This window comes from Microtus pennsylvanicus, chromosome 5 (genome assembly GCF_037038515.1).
Source record: "Microtus pennsylvanicus isolate mMicPen1 chromosome 5, mMicPen1.hap1, whole genome shotgun sequence".
Classification (NCBI taxonomy): Eukaryota; Metazoa; Chordata; class Mammalia; order Rodentia; family Cricetidae; genus Microtus; species Microtus pennsylvanicus.
In genome coordinates, this window is record NC_134583.1 from 46,944,820 (window position 1) to 46,959,702 (window position 14,883).

The 14,883-nt window shown below is 41.1% G+C and overlaps 1 protein-coding gene across 2 annotated transcripts in view; it reads right to left on the reverse strand.

Annotated features, from left to right (window-relative positions):
• Window positions 1–6,627: 6,627 nt before the first annotated feature.
• Window positions 6,628–14,883, reverse strand: part of LOC142849530 (interferon-induced very large GTPase 1-like) — an 88,516-nt gene continuing 80,260 nt past the window's right edge. For both annotated transcript variants that reach the window (XM_075971803.1, XM_075971802.1), the window contains exon 3: window positions 6,628–14,152. In XM_075971803.1, the coding sequence (XP_075827918.1) occupies window positions 6,871–14,148 (7,278 nt within the window). In that variant the 5' untranslated portion in view covers window positions 14,149–14,152 and the 3' untranslated portion in view covers window positions 6,628–6,870. The remainder of the gene's footprint in view (window positions 14,153–14,883) is intronic.

Consider the following 14,883-nt stretch of genomic DNA (forward strand, 5'->3'; position numbering starts at 1 on the left):
CCACATTGGAGCACCAACAGAAATCTCAAGGTCCAAATCAGGAGCAGAAGGAGAGAGAGCACGAACAAGGAATTAGGACCGCGAGGGGTGCACCCACACACTGAGACAATGGGGATGTTCTATGGGGAACTCACCAAGGCCAGCTGGCCTGCGTCTGAAAAAGCATGGGATAAATTTGGACTAGCTGAACATAGCGGACAATGAGGAAGAATGGGAACTCAAGAACAATCGCAGTGGGTTTTTGATCCTACTGCATGTACTGCCTTTGTGGGAGCCTAGGCAGTTTGGATGCTCACCTTATGAGACCTGGATAGAGGTGGGCGGTCCTTGGGCTTCCCACAGGTCAGGGAACCCTGATTGCTCTTTGAGCAGATGAGGGAGGGTGACTTGATTGGGGGAGGGGGAGGGAAATGGGAGGCGGTGGCAGGGAGGAGACAGAAATCCTTAATAAATAAATAAATTAAAAAAAAGAGTTATCCCATAAAAAAAATAAAAGCTGGTTACATCGGAAATTCCAAGGAATACAAGTTTGGGTATATTAAAGTTTTCAATATTTTTAGATTATAATTATGTGACTTTCCATTTCCCTTTCATCCCTCCAACTATCATGCTCATATGTGTGTGTGTGCGCGTGTGTGTAGATGTATGTATTCCTAAATACATAAGTACAGCCTTTTACATCTATGTAATGTTACTTTCATGTATGTTTTCAGGGTGACCATTTTGTTTTGGATAGGCAATTGGTGTGCTCCCCCTGAGGAAGAGGATCTCTCCCTTTTCAGCATCCTTCATTGCCTATAGTTCTTCGGGTAGGTTTGAGACCTCCTTGGATTTCCCCTCTGACATTAGTGTGTCTACTGCTATTGCCCTTGTTCAGCTTATATGTAGGCAGTCGCGGTAGTGAGATTTTATGGGTGTAGCTTCTGACGTTCCCAGGAGATGCACTCTCACAGCAAACTCCTTGTTGCGTTAGATCTTCAATCTTTCTGCCCCATCTTCTTCAAGTATCCTTGAACCTAAGGTGTGGGAGTAGTCTATTGCTTTCTTAAAATCAGGTTAAACTTGAACAGGCTGAGTCCACAGAAAGCAGGCTAAGTACATAGATTTAAATGTTCTCAAAGCATATTACTAATTCGGTGACAAGGCCTGGAAAAAGTTCATTCTCTGTAAGATTTATTTTCAGACGTATACTACTACAGACTATAGGGAAAATTGTTTTCAAAACATAACAAGGCAGTTGTACATAGGAAGTTATAGCAGTTGTGACAGCAGACACTAGAACTCATGAGGTCAAACCAGACTGTCATGAAATGGAGAGGGGAGGTGGGCATGCAGTACTAATCTATGGGACACAATAAAAGCAGTGTTAAGAAGAAAGTTCATAGCACTAAATGCCTACATAAAGAAGCTGGAAAAAAACCCACACTAGTGAATTAACAAAAAATTTGAAAACTTTAGAACAAAAGGAAGCAATCTTAACCAAGAGAATTAGACAGAAGGAAATAATCAAATTGAGAGCGGAAATCAACAAAATAGAAACAAAGAAAACAATACAAATAATCAATGAGACAATGAGTTGGTTCTTCGAGAACAAAATAGACAAACTTTTATCCAAACTAACCATAAGGCAGAGAGAGACTATCCAAATTAACAAAATTAGAAATGAAAATGGGGACATTATAGGTGGGGAACCATACAGGAAGGAGAGGCAGGGCAATGAAACAGGAAAATTCTGGGAAGAGGAAGAATCATTATGCAGTTATGATCCAGCTGCAGATGAAGCAAGATGTGACTGCCTCACTGAATAAGGTACGAAGCCACATGGCTAGCATAGACAAGAATATGGGCTAATATAAGTTATAAGAATTAAAAAAAAAACCCTGAGTTACTGGGCCAATCAGTTTTATAATTAATGTAGACCTCAGTGTATTTCTTTGGAACTGAATGACTGCAGGATTGGGTGGGATACAAACCCCTGTCAACAGGACATAACACCAGACATGGAGGAAATACAAGAATATCAAATTTGGAGATATGCAAGATATTCATCAGTATGGCTATAGGATCGGGCCATTTCAGGCTCCCTCTCGTCAGCTGCGCAAGGAACTAGCTGGGGACATCTCCCTGGACACTTGGAAGCCCCTCTAGAGTCAATGCTCTTGCCAACCCTAAGATGGCTCCCTTAATTAAGATATATACTCCCCTACTCCATATCCACCCTTCCTTTATCCCAATCGTCCCATTCCCCCAAGCTCTCTCAAACCTCCTCTTCTTACTTGTCTCTCCCCATTTCCCCTTACCCCCATCCCACCCCACCCCCAAGTTCCCAATTTTTGCCAGGCAATCTTGTCTACTTCCAATATCCAGGAGGATAACTATATGTTTTTCTTTGGGTTCACCTTCTTATTTAGCTTCTCTAGGATCACAAATTATAGGCTCAATGTCCTTTATTTATGGCTAAAAACCAATTATGACTGAGTACAGCCCATGTTCATTGTCAGGAGCCAATTTCCTCCTAAAATCATTACAGGAACCATCACCCTGGGGAGTCTGCAGAGAACCCCACACCCATAATTGTGTTAGGAATCGTTCTATTGACAAAGCCTACCCCACACCCAAATTGGCTGTTAATGAGAGCTATCTGTTAACGGAACCCACCCCACATTCCAAACTATCTAGGGAACTAGGTGCGTCAACTTCCAGACCTACTGTGACTTGACCGAAGATAACCTCCTGCCTACGTGACCAACGAGGACCATGTGACCAACGTGAACCACGCGGCAAGAGCCCAGAACCCTGTGCCCATCCCCCCAACTCCTTACCCTATAAAAGGTTGTATCTCGTCCCTAATAAACGGAGGCTCTGACAAACCTTGCATGGCCTTCTTCCTGTCTCCTAGCCCATATCTTCCAGGTAGTGCCTCTCCGTGACCCTGGAATAACTGAACTGCCAGGCGGGCTACTAACCCTAGACTAAGTAGCTCGCCAAGGCAATCGACAGTTCATCTTATTGGGTCTGGGTTACCTCACTCAGGAGAGTGTTTTCTATTTCCATCCATTTTCACGCAAAATTCAAGATGTCATTGTTTTTTTTTTTTTGCCTCTGACTAGTACTCTAATATGAATATATTCCATACTTTATCCATTCTTCCATGGAAGGGCATCTAGGTTGTTTCCAGGTTCTGGCTATTACAAATAATGCTGCTATGAACATAGTTGAACAAATACTTTTGTAGTATGATAGGGCATCTCTTGGGTATATTCCCAAGAGTGGTATTGCTGGGTCCTGGGGTAGGTTGATCTCGAATTTCCTGAGAAACCACCACACAGCTTTCCAAAGTGGTTGCACAAGTTTGCATTCCCACCAGCAATGGATGAGTGTACCCCTTACTTTACATCCTCACCAGCAAAGGCTGTCATTGGTGTTTTTGATTTTAGCCATTCTGACAGGTATGAAATCAATATAGAACCTTCATCTGGCTATGGATGGAGATAGAGACAGAGACCCACATTGGAGCACCAGACTGAGCTCCCAAGGTCCAAGTGAGGAGCAGAAAGAGAGAGAGCATGAGCAAGGACGGGATCAACCTACCCCTGGACCCAGCAATACCACTCTTGGGAATATACCCAAGAGATGCCCTATCATATGACAAAAGCATTTGTTCAACTATGTTCATAGCAGTATTATTTGTAATAGCCAGAACCTGGAAACAACCTAGATGCCCTTCCATGGAAGAATGGATGAAGAAAGTATGGAATATATACACATTAGAGTACTACGCTGTGGTAAAAAAACAATGACTTCTCGAATTTTGCATGCAAATGGATGGAAATAGAAAACACTATACTGAGCGAGGTAACCCAGACCCAAAAAGATGAACATGGGATGTACTCACTCATAATTGGTTTCTAGCCATAAATAAGGGTCACGGAGTCTACAATTGGTGAACCTAAAGAAGCTAAATAAGAAGGTGAACCGAAGGAAAATCATATAGTTATCCTCTTGGCTATGGGAAGTAGACACAATTGCCGGGGAGAAAATTGGGATCTTGGGGGTGGGGTGGGATGGGGGTAAGGGGAGATGGGGAGAGAAAAGTGAGAAGGGGAGGATGGGGGGAACTTGGGGAAACAGGATGATTGGGATAAAGGAAGGTTGGATAGGGGAGCACGGAAGCACAATTCTTAGTTAAGGGAGCCACCTTAGGGTTGGCAAGAGACTTGAACCTAGAGTGGCTCCCAGGAGCCCAAGGCGATGTCCCCAGTTAGTACCTTGGGCAGCTGAGGATAGGGAACCTGAAATGACCCTACCCTATAGCAATACTGACGAATATCTTGCATATCACCATAGAACCTTCATCTGGTGATGGATGGAGATAGAGACAGAGACCCACACTGGAGCACTGGACTGAGCTCCCATTGTCCCAATGAGGAGCAGAAGGAGGGAGAACATGAGCAGGGAAGTCAGGACCACGAGGGGTACACCCACCCACTGAGACAGTGGAGCTGATCTACTGGGAGCTCACCAAGGCCAGCTGGACTGGGACTGAAAAAGCATGGGATAAAACCGGACTCTCTGAACATGGCGAGCAATGAGGGCTGATGAGAAGCCAAGGACAATGGCACGGGGTTTTGATCCTAGGTAATGTGCTGGCTTTGTGGGAGCTAGCCAGTTTGGATGTTCACTTTCCTAGACATGGACGGAGGGAGGAGGACCTTGGACTTTCCACAGGGCAGGGAACCCTGACTGCTCTTTGGACTGGAGAGGGAGGGGGAGAGGAGTGGAGAGAGGGAGAGAAGGGTGGGATGAGGGGAAGAAAAAGGGAGGCTGGGAGGAGGCGGAAACTTTCTTTTTTCCTTTTCTCAATAAAAAATAAAATAAAATAAAATAAAAAAAGGAAAAAAGATCGTTCAACAAGAAAAAAAACTTTGTCATTTTCTTTTGTGTCTCTCTTTCAAAAAATACACACACTATCAAATAAAATAAACAAAACAACAAAAATAATATATGAAAAGACCTCTAAAAATACAAGTGAAAATCAATACAAACAACTAAAAACCCAATAAGATAAAAATGCCCACATAAAACAAAATGAGACAAAAAGTTCACATCAATATCACTGAGTTTGATTGATTTTCATCAAATGCTCCTGGGTTTGGAGCCTGCCTGCAGTGGAGATAATACACCCAGCGGGACTCCATTGGGATGGAGCTTGCCTGCAGTGTAGATAATACACCCAATGGGACTCCATTGGAAAAAAAAATGATTTTCCTTGGACAGAAAGTATCAGTTGCAGACAGCTTCTTTTTTTATTGATTTTCATTGAGCTCCACATTTTTCTCTGCTCGCCTGCATGCCTCTCTCCTCCCCTTCAACCCTCTCCCATGGTCCCCATGGTCCTAATTTACTCAGATCTTGTCTTTTTCTACTTCCCATGTAGATTAGAACTATGTAAGTCTCTCTTAAAGTCCTCATTGTTGTCTAAATTCTCTGGGATTGTGATTTGTAGGTTGGTTTTCTTTGGTAGACAGCTTCTTAGTTTTGCTTGGGATACTGTGTCCAGTTTCCCCCTCAGGACTAGGACCCTGTCAGGCTTGACGCTGAATAGATCTTGTGTACAGCCACAGCCTCTGTGAGTTCTCATGTGCATCAGCCCTGTTATGTTTCTCAGGTATTCTTTCTTGGAGTTATGTTTCAACTCTAGATCTTACAATCTCTCAGCCTCCTCTTTAGCATAGCTCTGAGTCTCAATGAGAAGGATTTGATGAACATGTGCCATTTAGGACTGAGTGCTCTTAGATCTCTCCCTGTCTGCACTTTGTCCACTTGTAGGTCTCTGTGTTAATCCCCATGTACTATAGAAGAAGCTTCTCTGATGCAAGTTGAGTAAAGCACTGACCTATGTGAATAGCAATCATTTTATCACCATGTTTCTTTATTACAGTAGTGGTAATAGGTGTTCCAATAGGCCCAATTCCTATCTAATATCAGATTCTTGGCCTTTTCTTAGCAGTGTCAGGTATGGATCCACTCATGGAAAGGGTCTTAAACTCAATCATGAAGTGTTTGGTTAATCCTACAACATTTGTGGTATGATTGCAGCTGTACAACTTGCAGGCATGTCACTGTTACAGGTTATAGAGTTTGTAGCTGTGTACTCCAGGTTTCAATACTAATATTTGTGATTTGTATTTGTTTTTCAATGATCAACAGAAAAATACAAAGATATAATGGAAAAAGAGTAATAATATAATTTGAAAAATTTAGGTATTTTTTAAATTTTCCCCTTATTTGTGTGAAAATCTTTTCTGAATCCATGGCTTTGTTCTGAGCAAATGTGACTGATTTTTTCCAGAAGAGAGGCTATTTAAATTGCTCTACTTTGGCATCCTTAATAATTAATGAAGGTTGATACAATGAAAGTCAGCAAGGTTGTCCCATAACTAGAGTGGGTAAAAACATCTATTTAAACTAATTTAAGGTAGCATGTATTTGCTGGTTGAGTTTCCCACTCAGTTCTTCTAAAGGACTCTGTCACACCCAGAAATACTAGCATCTCCTCCTAATAACACTTTTCCCAAGTCACTAAATATTTAAACGCATATTAGAAATAATCAAGTATGAAACAGGTTTTCGTATGGTTACTGATTTTATCATACATTCTCATGCTTAGCACATTATGTTTAAGCCGAAGAAATCACAGGAGAAAAAGGGTTTTTTTAGAAGAAAATCTTCAAATATTGAGATGTTAATTAATTAGATTTTACTTATTTCATTTTAAAGGTAGAACCTTGAAGATGGTACCTAAATTGCCATTAGGCTAATGTGAAATTTGTGTGGCAGTGCTAGTGTTCTGTGTGTGGCAATTTATTTTTAATTTTTCAAGTCATCAAGTACTTCTTCCTTTGTGATTTTGGTCCATGAATCTGGAATAGTACCTAAAACTGTAAATTTTTTTCCGTATTTCTCTTCTAGCTCTGATCTGAAGTGACAGACAAACCATTTCCAATATGGCTGGACAGATGAGTCTGGGGTGATGCTCCATGTGGCAAAATTACCTCCTGCTGTCCGATATTTTTTATATGGGAACCAATCGACATCATTTAAAGTAAATGACCTATCACTTGCTACAGAAGTAGTACAGCAGTTAATGGTAAAGTAGTCTGTTTTATGATAATGCCATCCATTGACAGCTTGAGGACGGTGGAATTGCACACTGTGGTCTCCATCATGTTCGGGAATGGTGTTGGTACAAATTGCTTTACAAAAAGGACACTGTTTCCAGCAGCCACAGAGATGCTCAGAGAGAATTTTCTCAATGTCAGGAACCATTTCATCTATGGGCTTACTTGAGCAGTCCTTTTCAACTTTCCTCAGTGCAGGATCCAAAGCTGCACTCATGGCTTCTTTGAGAAACTCAGTGTCCTTTATCTCCAGGTGCTCGATGCTTATCAGGTCTCTTTTTGGAAAGATCAGGTGGCTCCCTAGATGACCACAGAACAAATCCAACCAGCGAGAAGCAGTGCTGCTTTCATTTGCTACTTCTGTGGTCTTATGAATGGCAGAGAGGATGGCCTTCTTTATGTCTCCTAAACTTATTTTTAAAAGAGTCTTTATTTTCTCACCATCTTTTTCTGAACAGTATCTTCTAATATGGTCTCTAATGTAATACCTGAAAAAGGATTCTGGATGATGAATGTACTGCCAATAATTATCAAAGTTTTCTTTTTCTGCCAGAGAAATGAGAACATGTCTCTCCAGGTTAGCTCTGTTTCCATTGAATGCAGGGCATGTGACTCCCATGTCCTCAGCTACTTTAAGGCCCATTTTTTCCCATATAGTGGCAGAGATAGCAGGAGTGAGCTTGAGCCACAGGAAGTCCACAAAAGATGTGATGGATGTGGCACCTTGGCAGGAGATCTTAAAACTCATGAAAAAATCGTCTTTCTTGCTCTCCAGATAATTCACAGGATCATTTGCTCTTTTAAATGCCTTATGCATTTCTTTGAAACTCTCAGATGCCCTTTGGAATAAGCACAAGGATAAGTCAATGGTGTAGTCTCTGGTAAATGTGTAGTTTTCCATAGGGGAAACAGATTTCAGTTCATTTTCTATTATCATCGGGATTTCATGAAAATCATGCTGGCTGTAATCACGCTTTTGCTTCCGAATATTTTTAATTATTTCATCAAATCTTAAATAAATTTTGTTGGTAGTTTCATTAATTGACTCTTTATGGCAAGTTTCTAACTTTTTTGAAAATATAAAACATCTTTTTTTCATTTGGACATGCTTGTCATAATTGATGTCAAACATTTCTCCATTGTTTTTCTTTAGTCTTTCTGTAATATTTTTGTCCTTTTTGAAACACTGTAGGAAAATGTTTTCAGCGTCTGAATCAATGTTAGGCTCAATGACAAGGGGTACATTAGAAGACACTTTGTAGATCCAACTTGTCCAAACTTGATCGAATTTCTCACGCAACTCTTCATCACTTAATTTTTTACCCTTCACATCTAAAGCCAACTCTCGGCTCCTCTCTAACAGTTCATTTTCATATTGTGACTTTTGGTTATCTAGTCTTTCTTGGCTTTGTTTAAGACTAATGAGCTCATTGCATTTCTTTCTGGTGTCTGAAATAAGTGCATCTTTAAGCATTTGTAGCTTATTTTCAAAATTTGCTTTCCATTGAACCAATGTTTCACTATCTGGGTCTTCTTGAAAATACTTGTCAAATTTTTGCTTGATGGTTTCATATTTTGTACTGACTGGACCCTCCAGTGCATTAGTTGTGATTGTCAGGATTTTCCCATTCTGAATCTGATTGTTCAACTGATTCTGTAAGTCCAGCACATGACTCCTCAGTTCCCAGGTCCAGTGGTTATACATGGTTTCCAGTTTACTCATGACTATGACCTCTTGGGTGTTCCTGAAACTGAAAATGAAGTTCTCACTGACCAGGGCTTTCCACAAATCCTGAACTCGAAATTTTACATCTGAGATCTTCATGATCCTTCCTCTGGATTCATGCTGAGCAGTCCTAAGAATCCCAGCCTTCAACTCCTGGACATTGTGGCTATAGTGAGGATTGGGAGGAGCCATAGGGGGATTGCCATCCCAGAGGTGAGCAAAGTAGTAGACATGACTATTGACATCAAATCTAATTACATCACTGAAGCGGGTTATGTCTGAGCACTCTTCCTGTTCTGCAGCTAATTCTGTCATCTCATCCAGTCTCTGCTCTAGTCTCCTTCGTCCTTCCATAGTTTGGTCTTTAGCTGAAACTTCTCCCACATTCTGATGGACAAAGAAACAACTGGGGGAGATTTTCACTTGTTTCATTCTCAGAAAGGCCTGGACAACAATTTGTAGGATATCCTGCATCTCTGATGGATTCTCCCCAAAAATATTGATCAGAGTCAAGTTTCCAAGGCCAATGACAAATGTAGCCAACTCATTGTCCCAATGGTGGGATTTGTTGTTGAGTTCTGGAGCCCGAAGCCCTTCTGTGTCTACAACAAGCACAAAATCAAAGCCAAGTTCTTTTGTGAATGTCTCTTCCACCTTCAGGAGCTGCATGTATGCCCCCTTGGTGCACCTGCCTGCACTGGCTGTGAACTCTAACCCAAACAGTGCATTCAGTAGGGTGGATTTCCCTGAGCTCTGTAGGCCAAGGACAGAGAGAACAAACAGTCTTTTGTCTCCAACTTTCTCTGAGATCTTGTCTAAAACAGCTGCCACCCATTTTAGAGGAACATATGAAGCATCTCCATCCATCAGCTCAATGGGAAGACCAGCTACCATCAAATCTGCAGCAATCTGGGGGAGGAAGCAAAAAAGACTATCTCTAGAGGAGAAAGTTTCTTTCAGAGCTTCATACATCTGGGCAACTTCTCGGAGAAAGTGCTCAAATCCTAAAGTGCAGTTGAGAATCTCAGTAGAGATGGCTTCTATCTGCTCCTGCCAGAGTGTCAGGGAGCTGCTCTTCTGTGCTTTCTGCTTTTCTGCCTGTACCTGTGACCACAAATATTGTTGTTTTCTATGTAAAATCTCCAAGTGTTCCATAGTTAGATTTTCCAAAACCACATTTAACCAGTATAAGAAGTAGAATTTGAGGTCATTTTCTGAGTCTTCTTCGAGAATTTGTAGGACAGATTTCATGAAACCATTGAGAGGGAAGGCCTTTTTAAACTGCTGCCACCGTATTTTTTGTTTTTCTTTCTGAATGTCACTCTTGTGTTGTTCAATGCTCCGATGCCCTTTTTCTCGCAGATGATAGAGTTCTTTGTCTTTCCTACACCAATGGTGCCACAGTTGTCCCTGAAGAGGCAGCAAGTTTTCTTTTATCTGAGATACCTTAGATTGCTCTAGGAGTTTCTTATTTGTCAGTGCTTTTTCTTTGGCCTCCTTCAATGCACTTTGGTATTCATCAATCATGAATCCTTGTGTCTGAGCCATATGTGAACAGTCTTCTATACTGAGAGCAGTGCCAAAGACTTCTAGTAAATGTTTAATGGCAGTCGTGAGTTCTTCTGTTAATTCTGCTTCATTTCTATTTCTAATTCCAATCCTCACCCTTCTGCCTGAATTCTTAGTCATGATTTTTTCTTTGTCATCAATCAGACAGATCACAGATTTTGATGACTGCCACAGGTCTCTGACAAGGTTTTTGTTTTCTTTATTGTCATCAGAAGCTGACATGAGAATCACAATGAGGGAAGAGATATCCTGCAGGAAGCTGAGTTGTTGCCTATGTTCTTTGGCATCTCCATGAAGATTAGTGAAGGCCACACACTTGTCAAATCTGTCCTCACCTTGACCTCCAGGACAGAACCAGCAGACCTCCACCACTCCTTCCATCAGTACACAGTGTTTGCTGCTTCCTCTGCAGTGTCTGTGAAAAAACACATCATGTTTATGTCTACTGAGGAGAGAGTTCATGATCTGAGATTTGGAAGCAGAGAAGTCATTTCCAACTCTAATGAAGGACACAATGGGGGTAGAGACACAGCACATCTGCTGATTCCTGTGACTGTAGCTCTTGTCCTGTGATGATTTACTTGACTCTTGCCAACTTTTCCTGATTTTTCTGAGAGACCAGAGAGAGAATTCCATCTGAGAAGTGTTGGGATTTGGCACCACAAGGGGGAGTGCAAATTGACAAATGGAAAGTTTGGACAAAATGTATTGCCTGGCAAGATCATCTGCACAGTGAAAAATGGCCATCTGGATGTCCATTGGGTGAATGTGGGGCCGGGACTCAGTGGGTGAAGAATTAGTGACTTCATCACTGTCATCAAACAGCTCTTCGTATGGATCAATAACATAATATTCCTGGTTTGAGGGAGTGTCAGAATCTTGGGCATCTGCATTTCCATCATTTTTGAAGATCAGATATCTGAACCCACAATCTAGCATCAGTAGCTTTTGTAGGAAATAGAAAGGAAGTTCCTGTTCAGATCTTGGCTGTGTATTATCCACAGAAGTCTTATAGATCAGATGGAAGTCTGCTCTACTCATCTTTTTTGGGTAGTGATGTTCTATACCCAGTCGTTGGAGTAAGTCTAGAAAGGGTCCTTTTTTAATCACCTCTTTTTCATTGCTATCATCATTTTGTTGTTCTTTCTTTTTAATCTGGAGACTTTGCAATTGCTTTTCTATCTCATCCATTTGCAAAGAAGAGATGGCATCTTCATAGTTCCCATCAATGAGTAATCTCAAATTATTCTCTAGATTCACCCAATCATGATTGGTTCCAAATTTTGTGAGGAGATGTGCAACTTTATTAGATAGTAAGTGTTCCATATGCTGCCTTGTTAATGTCAAGCGTTGTGCTTTTTCTTCTGGAGAAATGGCTGAGGGTCCAACTGTGGCCGTCAGTGCTTTGAGCACTAGGAATGCCTGTGCCCTGTCAGTGCAGATAGTTTTGAGCTCCTGATATCTGTGTTGGACAGTTTGTATTTCATCCAGTAGGAAGTTTATCTCAGCGCACCCCAGGAGAGGCTGGAAAACATTGCTTTCCAGCTGATAACCTACACCAGCTGCAATGCAGAGTAGTAGCAGCTGCATGTCTGGCTGCTCTGCTTCTCTGAGAGAGTTCAAGAAGGAGCTAAGAGCTGTGGTGACATCACAGGTAGCCTTTCTTTGAGCATCTTCCATTACTTTTGGGGACTCAGATGCGATGTTTGCTTCTGTGAGAGATACTTTGATTTCTTTTAAATTTTTAAAGAATTCAGAGAATTCAGTTATTTTGATTTGCTGTTCTTCTGACTCTGTCTGGTCCATCCACTGCATGATTGACTTCACCTGAGGAAAGTTTTTCACTTTATGTACATGGGGTTCTAAAAGGCAGCGGAATTGAGATTTAATAAACTGAGTATTTTTAATTGAAGATTTTTTGCAAAAGTTGACAGTGTTTATAAGAAAATTCTGTAGATTACAATTTGTAAGGCATGTATTAATCCAAACATCATAACCTTTTCTTTTGTTAGCCAGTGTTTGCATAAAATCCATCAGGTAGTTAAGCTGTTCTTCAGGGTCTGAGACCTCCCAGGATTTCACATCATTTAGGAAAAGTCCTGCTTCCTTTATGATACTCAGCATATCTTCTCCAGCCTGAATGTGGGCAGCAAGGCCTGTCAGAGCAGTATAGTTTTCTGCCAGGCAGTTAGCCACCAGAAAGGGATCTTTAAAATTGCTTCTGTGATTTGATAGGATGATGTCCCAAATGGGCACCAGCTGAAATTCTCTGTCAATGACATGCCAGGTTTTGTTGCTGGCAAGAAGGCCAGTTGTCCACTGAACAATTCCATTTGCTTCTGGTGGGCCACCTATCTGGGCCATAGATAATTGAACTTTGATTTGGAGCTGTTGATTAGTTGAATTTTTGTAGGAGTTTGCTGAATGTGCATCTGATGCAGTCGTCCCTCCCCCAACTTCAACTCCAAAGCTACTGTAGCTCCCTCTTACATAACTATCCAAGGCCTCTGCTGCCTGCTGCTTCACATAATCCAGATGGCCACTTTCGAAACCCTCTGAAATGGCCTTCCAGTAGAATATTCCCCCGAAATGCACAGGGCCTTGATTAGCATGAGAGCCAAATCTGTTGAAGAAGTTTTCAGTCCTTTTCCTCACTACAAGGAATCTGTCTGGTCCTTCTGTGTGTTCCAGTTGTTCCTCTATGATTTTCAGTTCCTTGAGAGCAGCAGTGGAGAGCTGGAGCTGATCTTTGCAAAAATGGAAGGAGGCTAGTGGGTTGTAGCTAAACTTCGATGAGCAGAAATAAGTGTGCTTAGAATGTGATTGATGGACTTCTTTGGATTCTAAATGCTTGACTTTATCCATTCCACCTTCAAAATTAAATCCCCAGCCTCCAGCCTTGGCTAAAAGTGTTAACCGGAAACCGAACTTCTCCACAGTTTCAGTGAACAGGGATTCTTCTTTAAAAGATGTGAATTCTTTTGTTTCCATCCGTTTTCCTTGCTCAGACCCAAAGAGGAACAATTCCCTGGGGACCCTGAGTAGTTCTTCTCTCCTTGTTGCCAAGTCCTTTTGGTGGCTGGTCTTATAAATTCCCTGCAGGACCAGTCCACCGGATGTGAATCTTAGCAGTTCTCTATCTGAGAAGTTTTGACATTTTATCATTGTTGCTTTTATGTGACTGAGATGTCTGTCCATTGTTTCAGTGATATCATTGAGGGGTACTTCTGGCCCTGGCCAGCACTCTTCGGGGATTTCCATTGCTTGCCTCAACTCTGCTTCTTTCATCCTTACTTCCTTTTCCTGTCTATGCTTCCCTTCTGACTGCAAGGCCCTCAGTTCCTGCAGTGCCTGTCCTGCCTGCTGCTTTCTGCTCTCTATCATCTCCCCTGGAGTATCCTGGAACTCTGCAACACTGTTTGGCTGTGAGAGGTCAAGCAGCTTCTCCAGAGCCTTTTCTTCCCATGTGTATTGTGTCTGGGACTTCAGCTTCTGGAGGTCTTGTTCTTCTAAGTGTTGTAAGGCCTGGGCACAGGTCACACCCATGTATTCCTGAAGCTTAGGCAGCCAGTAGTCAACAGACAACCCCACTTCTGTCAGCTTTTCCTGGAGATCTTGCTTTCTTCTGGTTCTGGATGGAGGCTCATCAGGGATGAACTTTGCTGTGTCCATTGCTCTGGAAAAATAGATATTTATTTATTCTGTGTCTCAACTGTAAGATATCTTATCCACATTATTCAATATGTAAGTGTTTTTAAGAGATGAGTCTCCAAGGTTTTTCATGCCTTCATCTAATTGCTTTATTTACACTCATGTAAAATCATTGCTGTATTATTTTCTGTTTTATGAATATAATTTATGTATCTAGCTATCATTAAGAACTTTAATGTAGTAGACTGATTTTATACCTTTCCTCCTACATTGACTCAACATCAGAACCATTAAGTTAATGATTAAATTTTAATACAAATTAGGTGACAACTAATTTTTTATCTTAAAATAACAGTGATTTCTATATCTTAATTAGCTTTTCTGTATTTGTTTCTGTGAAACCTATGTTTATTGCTTCCAATGAAATATCTCTGAATAAATCTTAAGTTGTGTAGTATTGATTTGACCTGCTATCATAAACAAATTTCTACTTTGTTTATACTGGTCGCTTACTTCTAACTTTTTCATTTTGTTCTAGGATACACTCTTAGAGTATTTTCTATTGAAATAAAACATTATGTCTAAGACAACTTTGTTTAATTTGAAGCTTATTATTTTAGATGGTTAGAGTCTATGATTATGTCAGGAGGCTTGGCAGCAGTCAGGTAGGCCTTGTACTGGAACAATAACTGAGAGCTCACATTTTGAAACACAAGAACAATTCAGAGAGAAAGCAAAATAGTCTTTGTGTCTGTG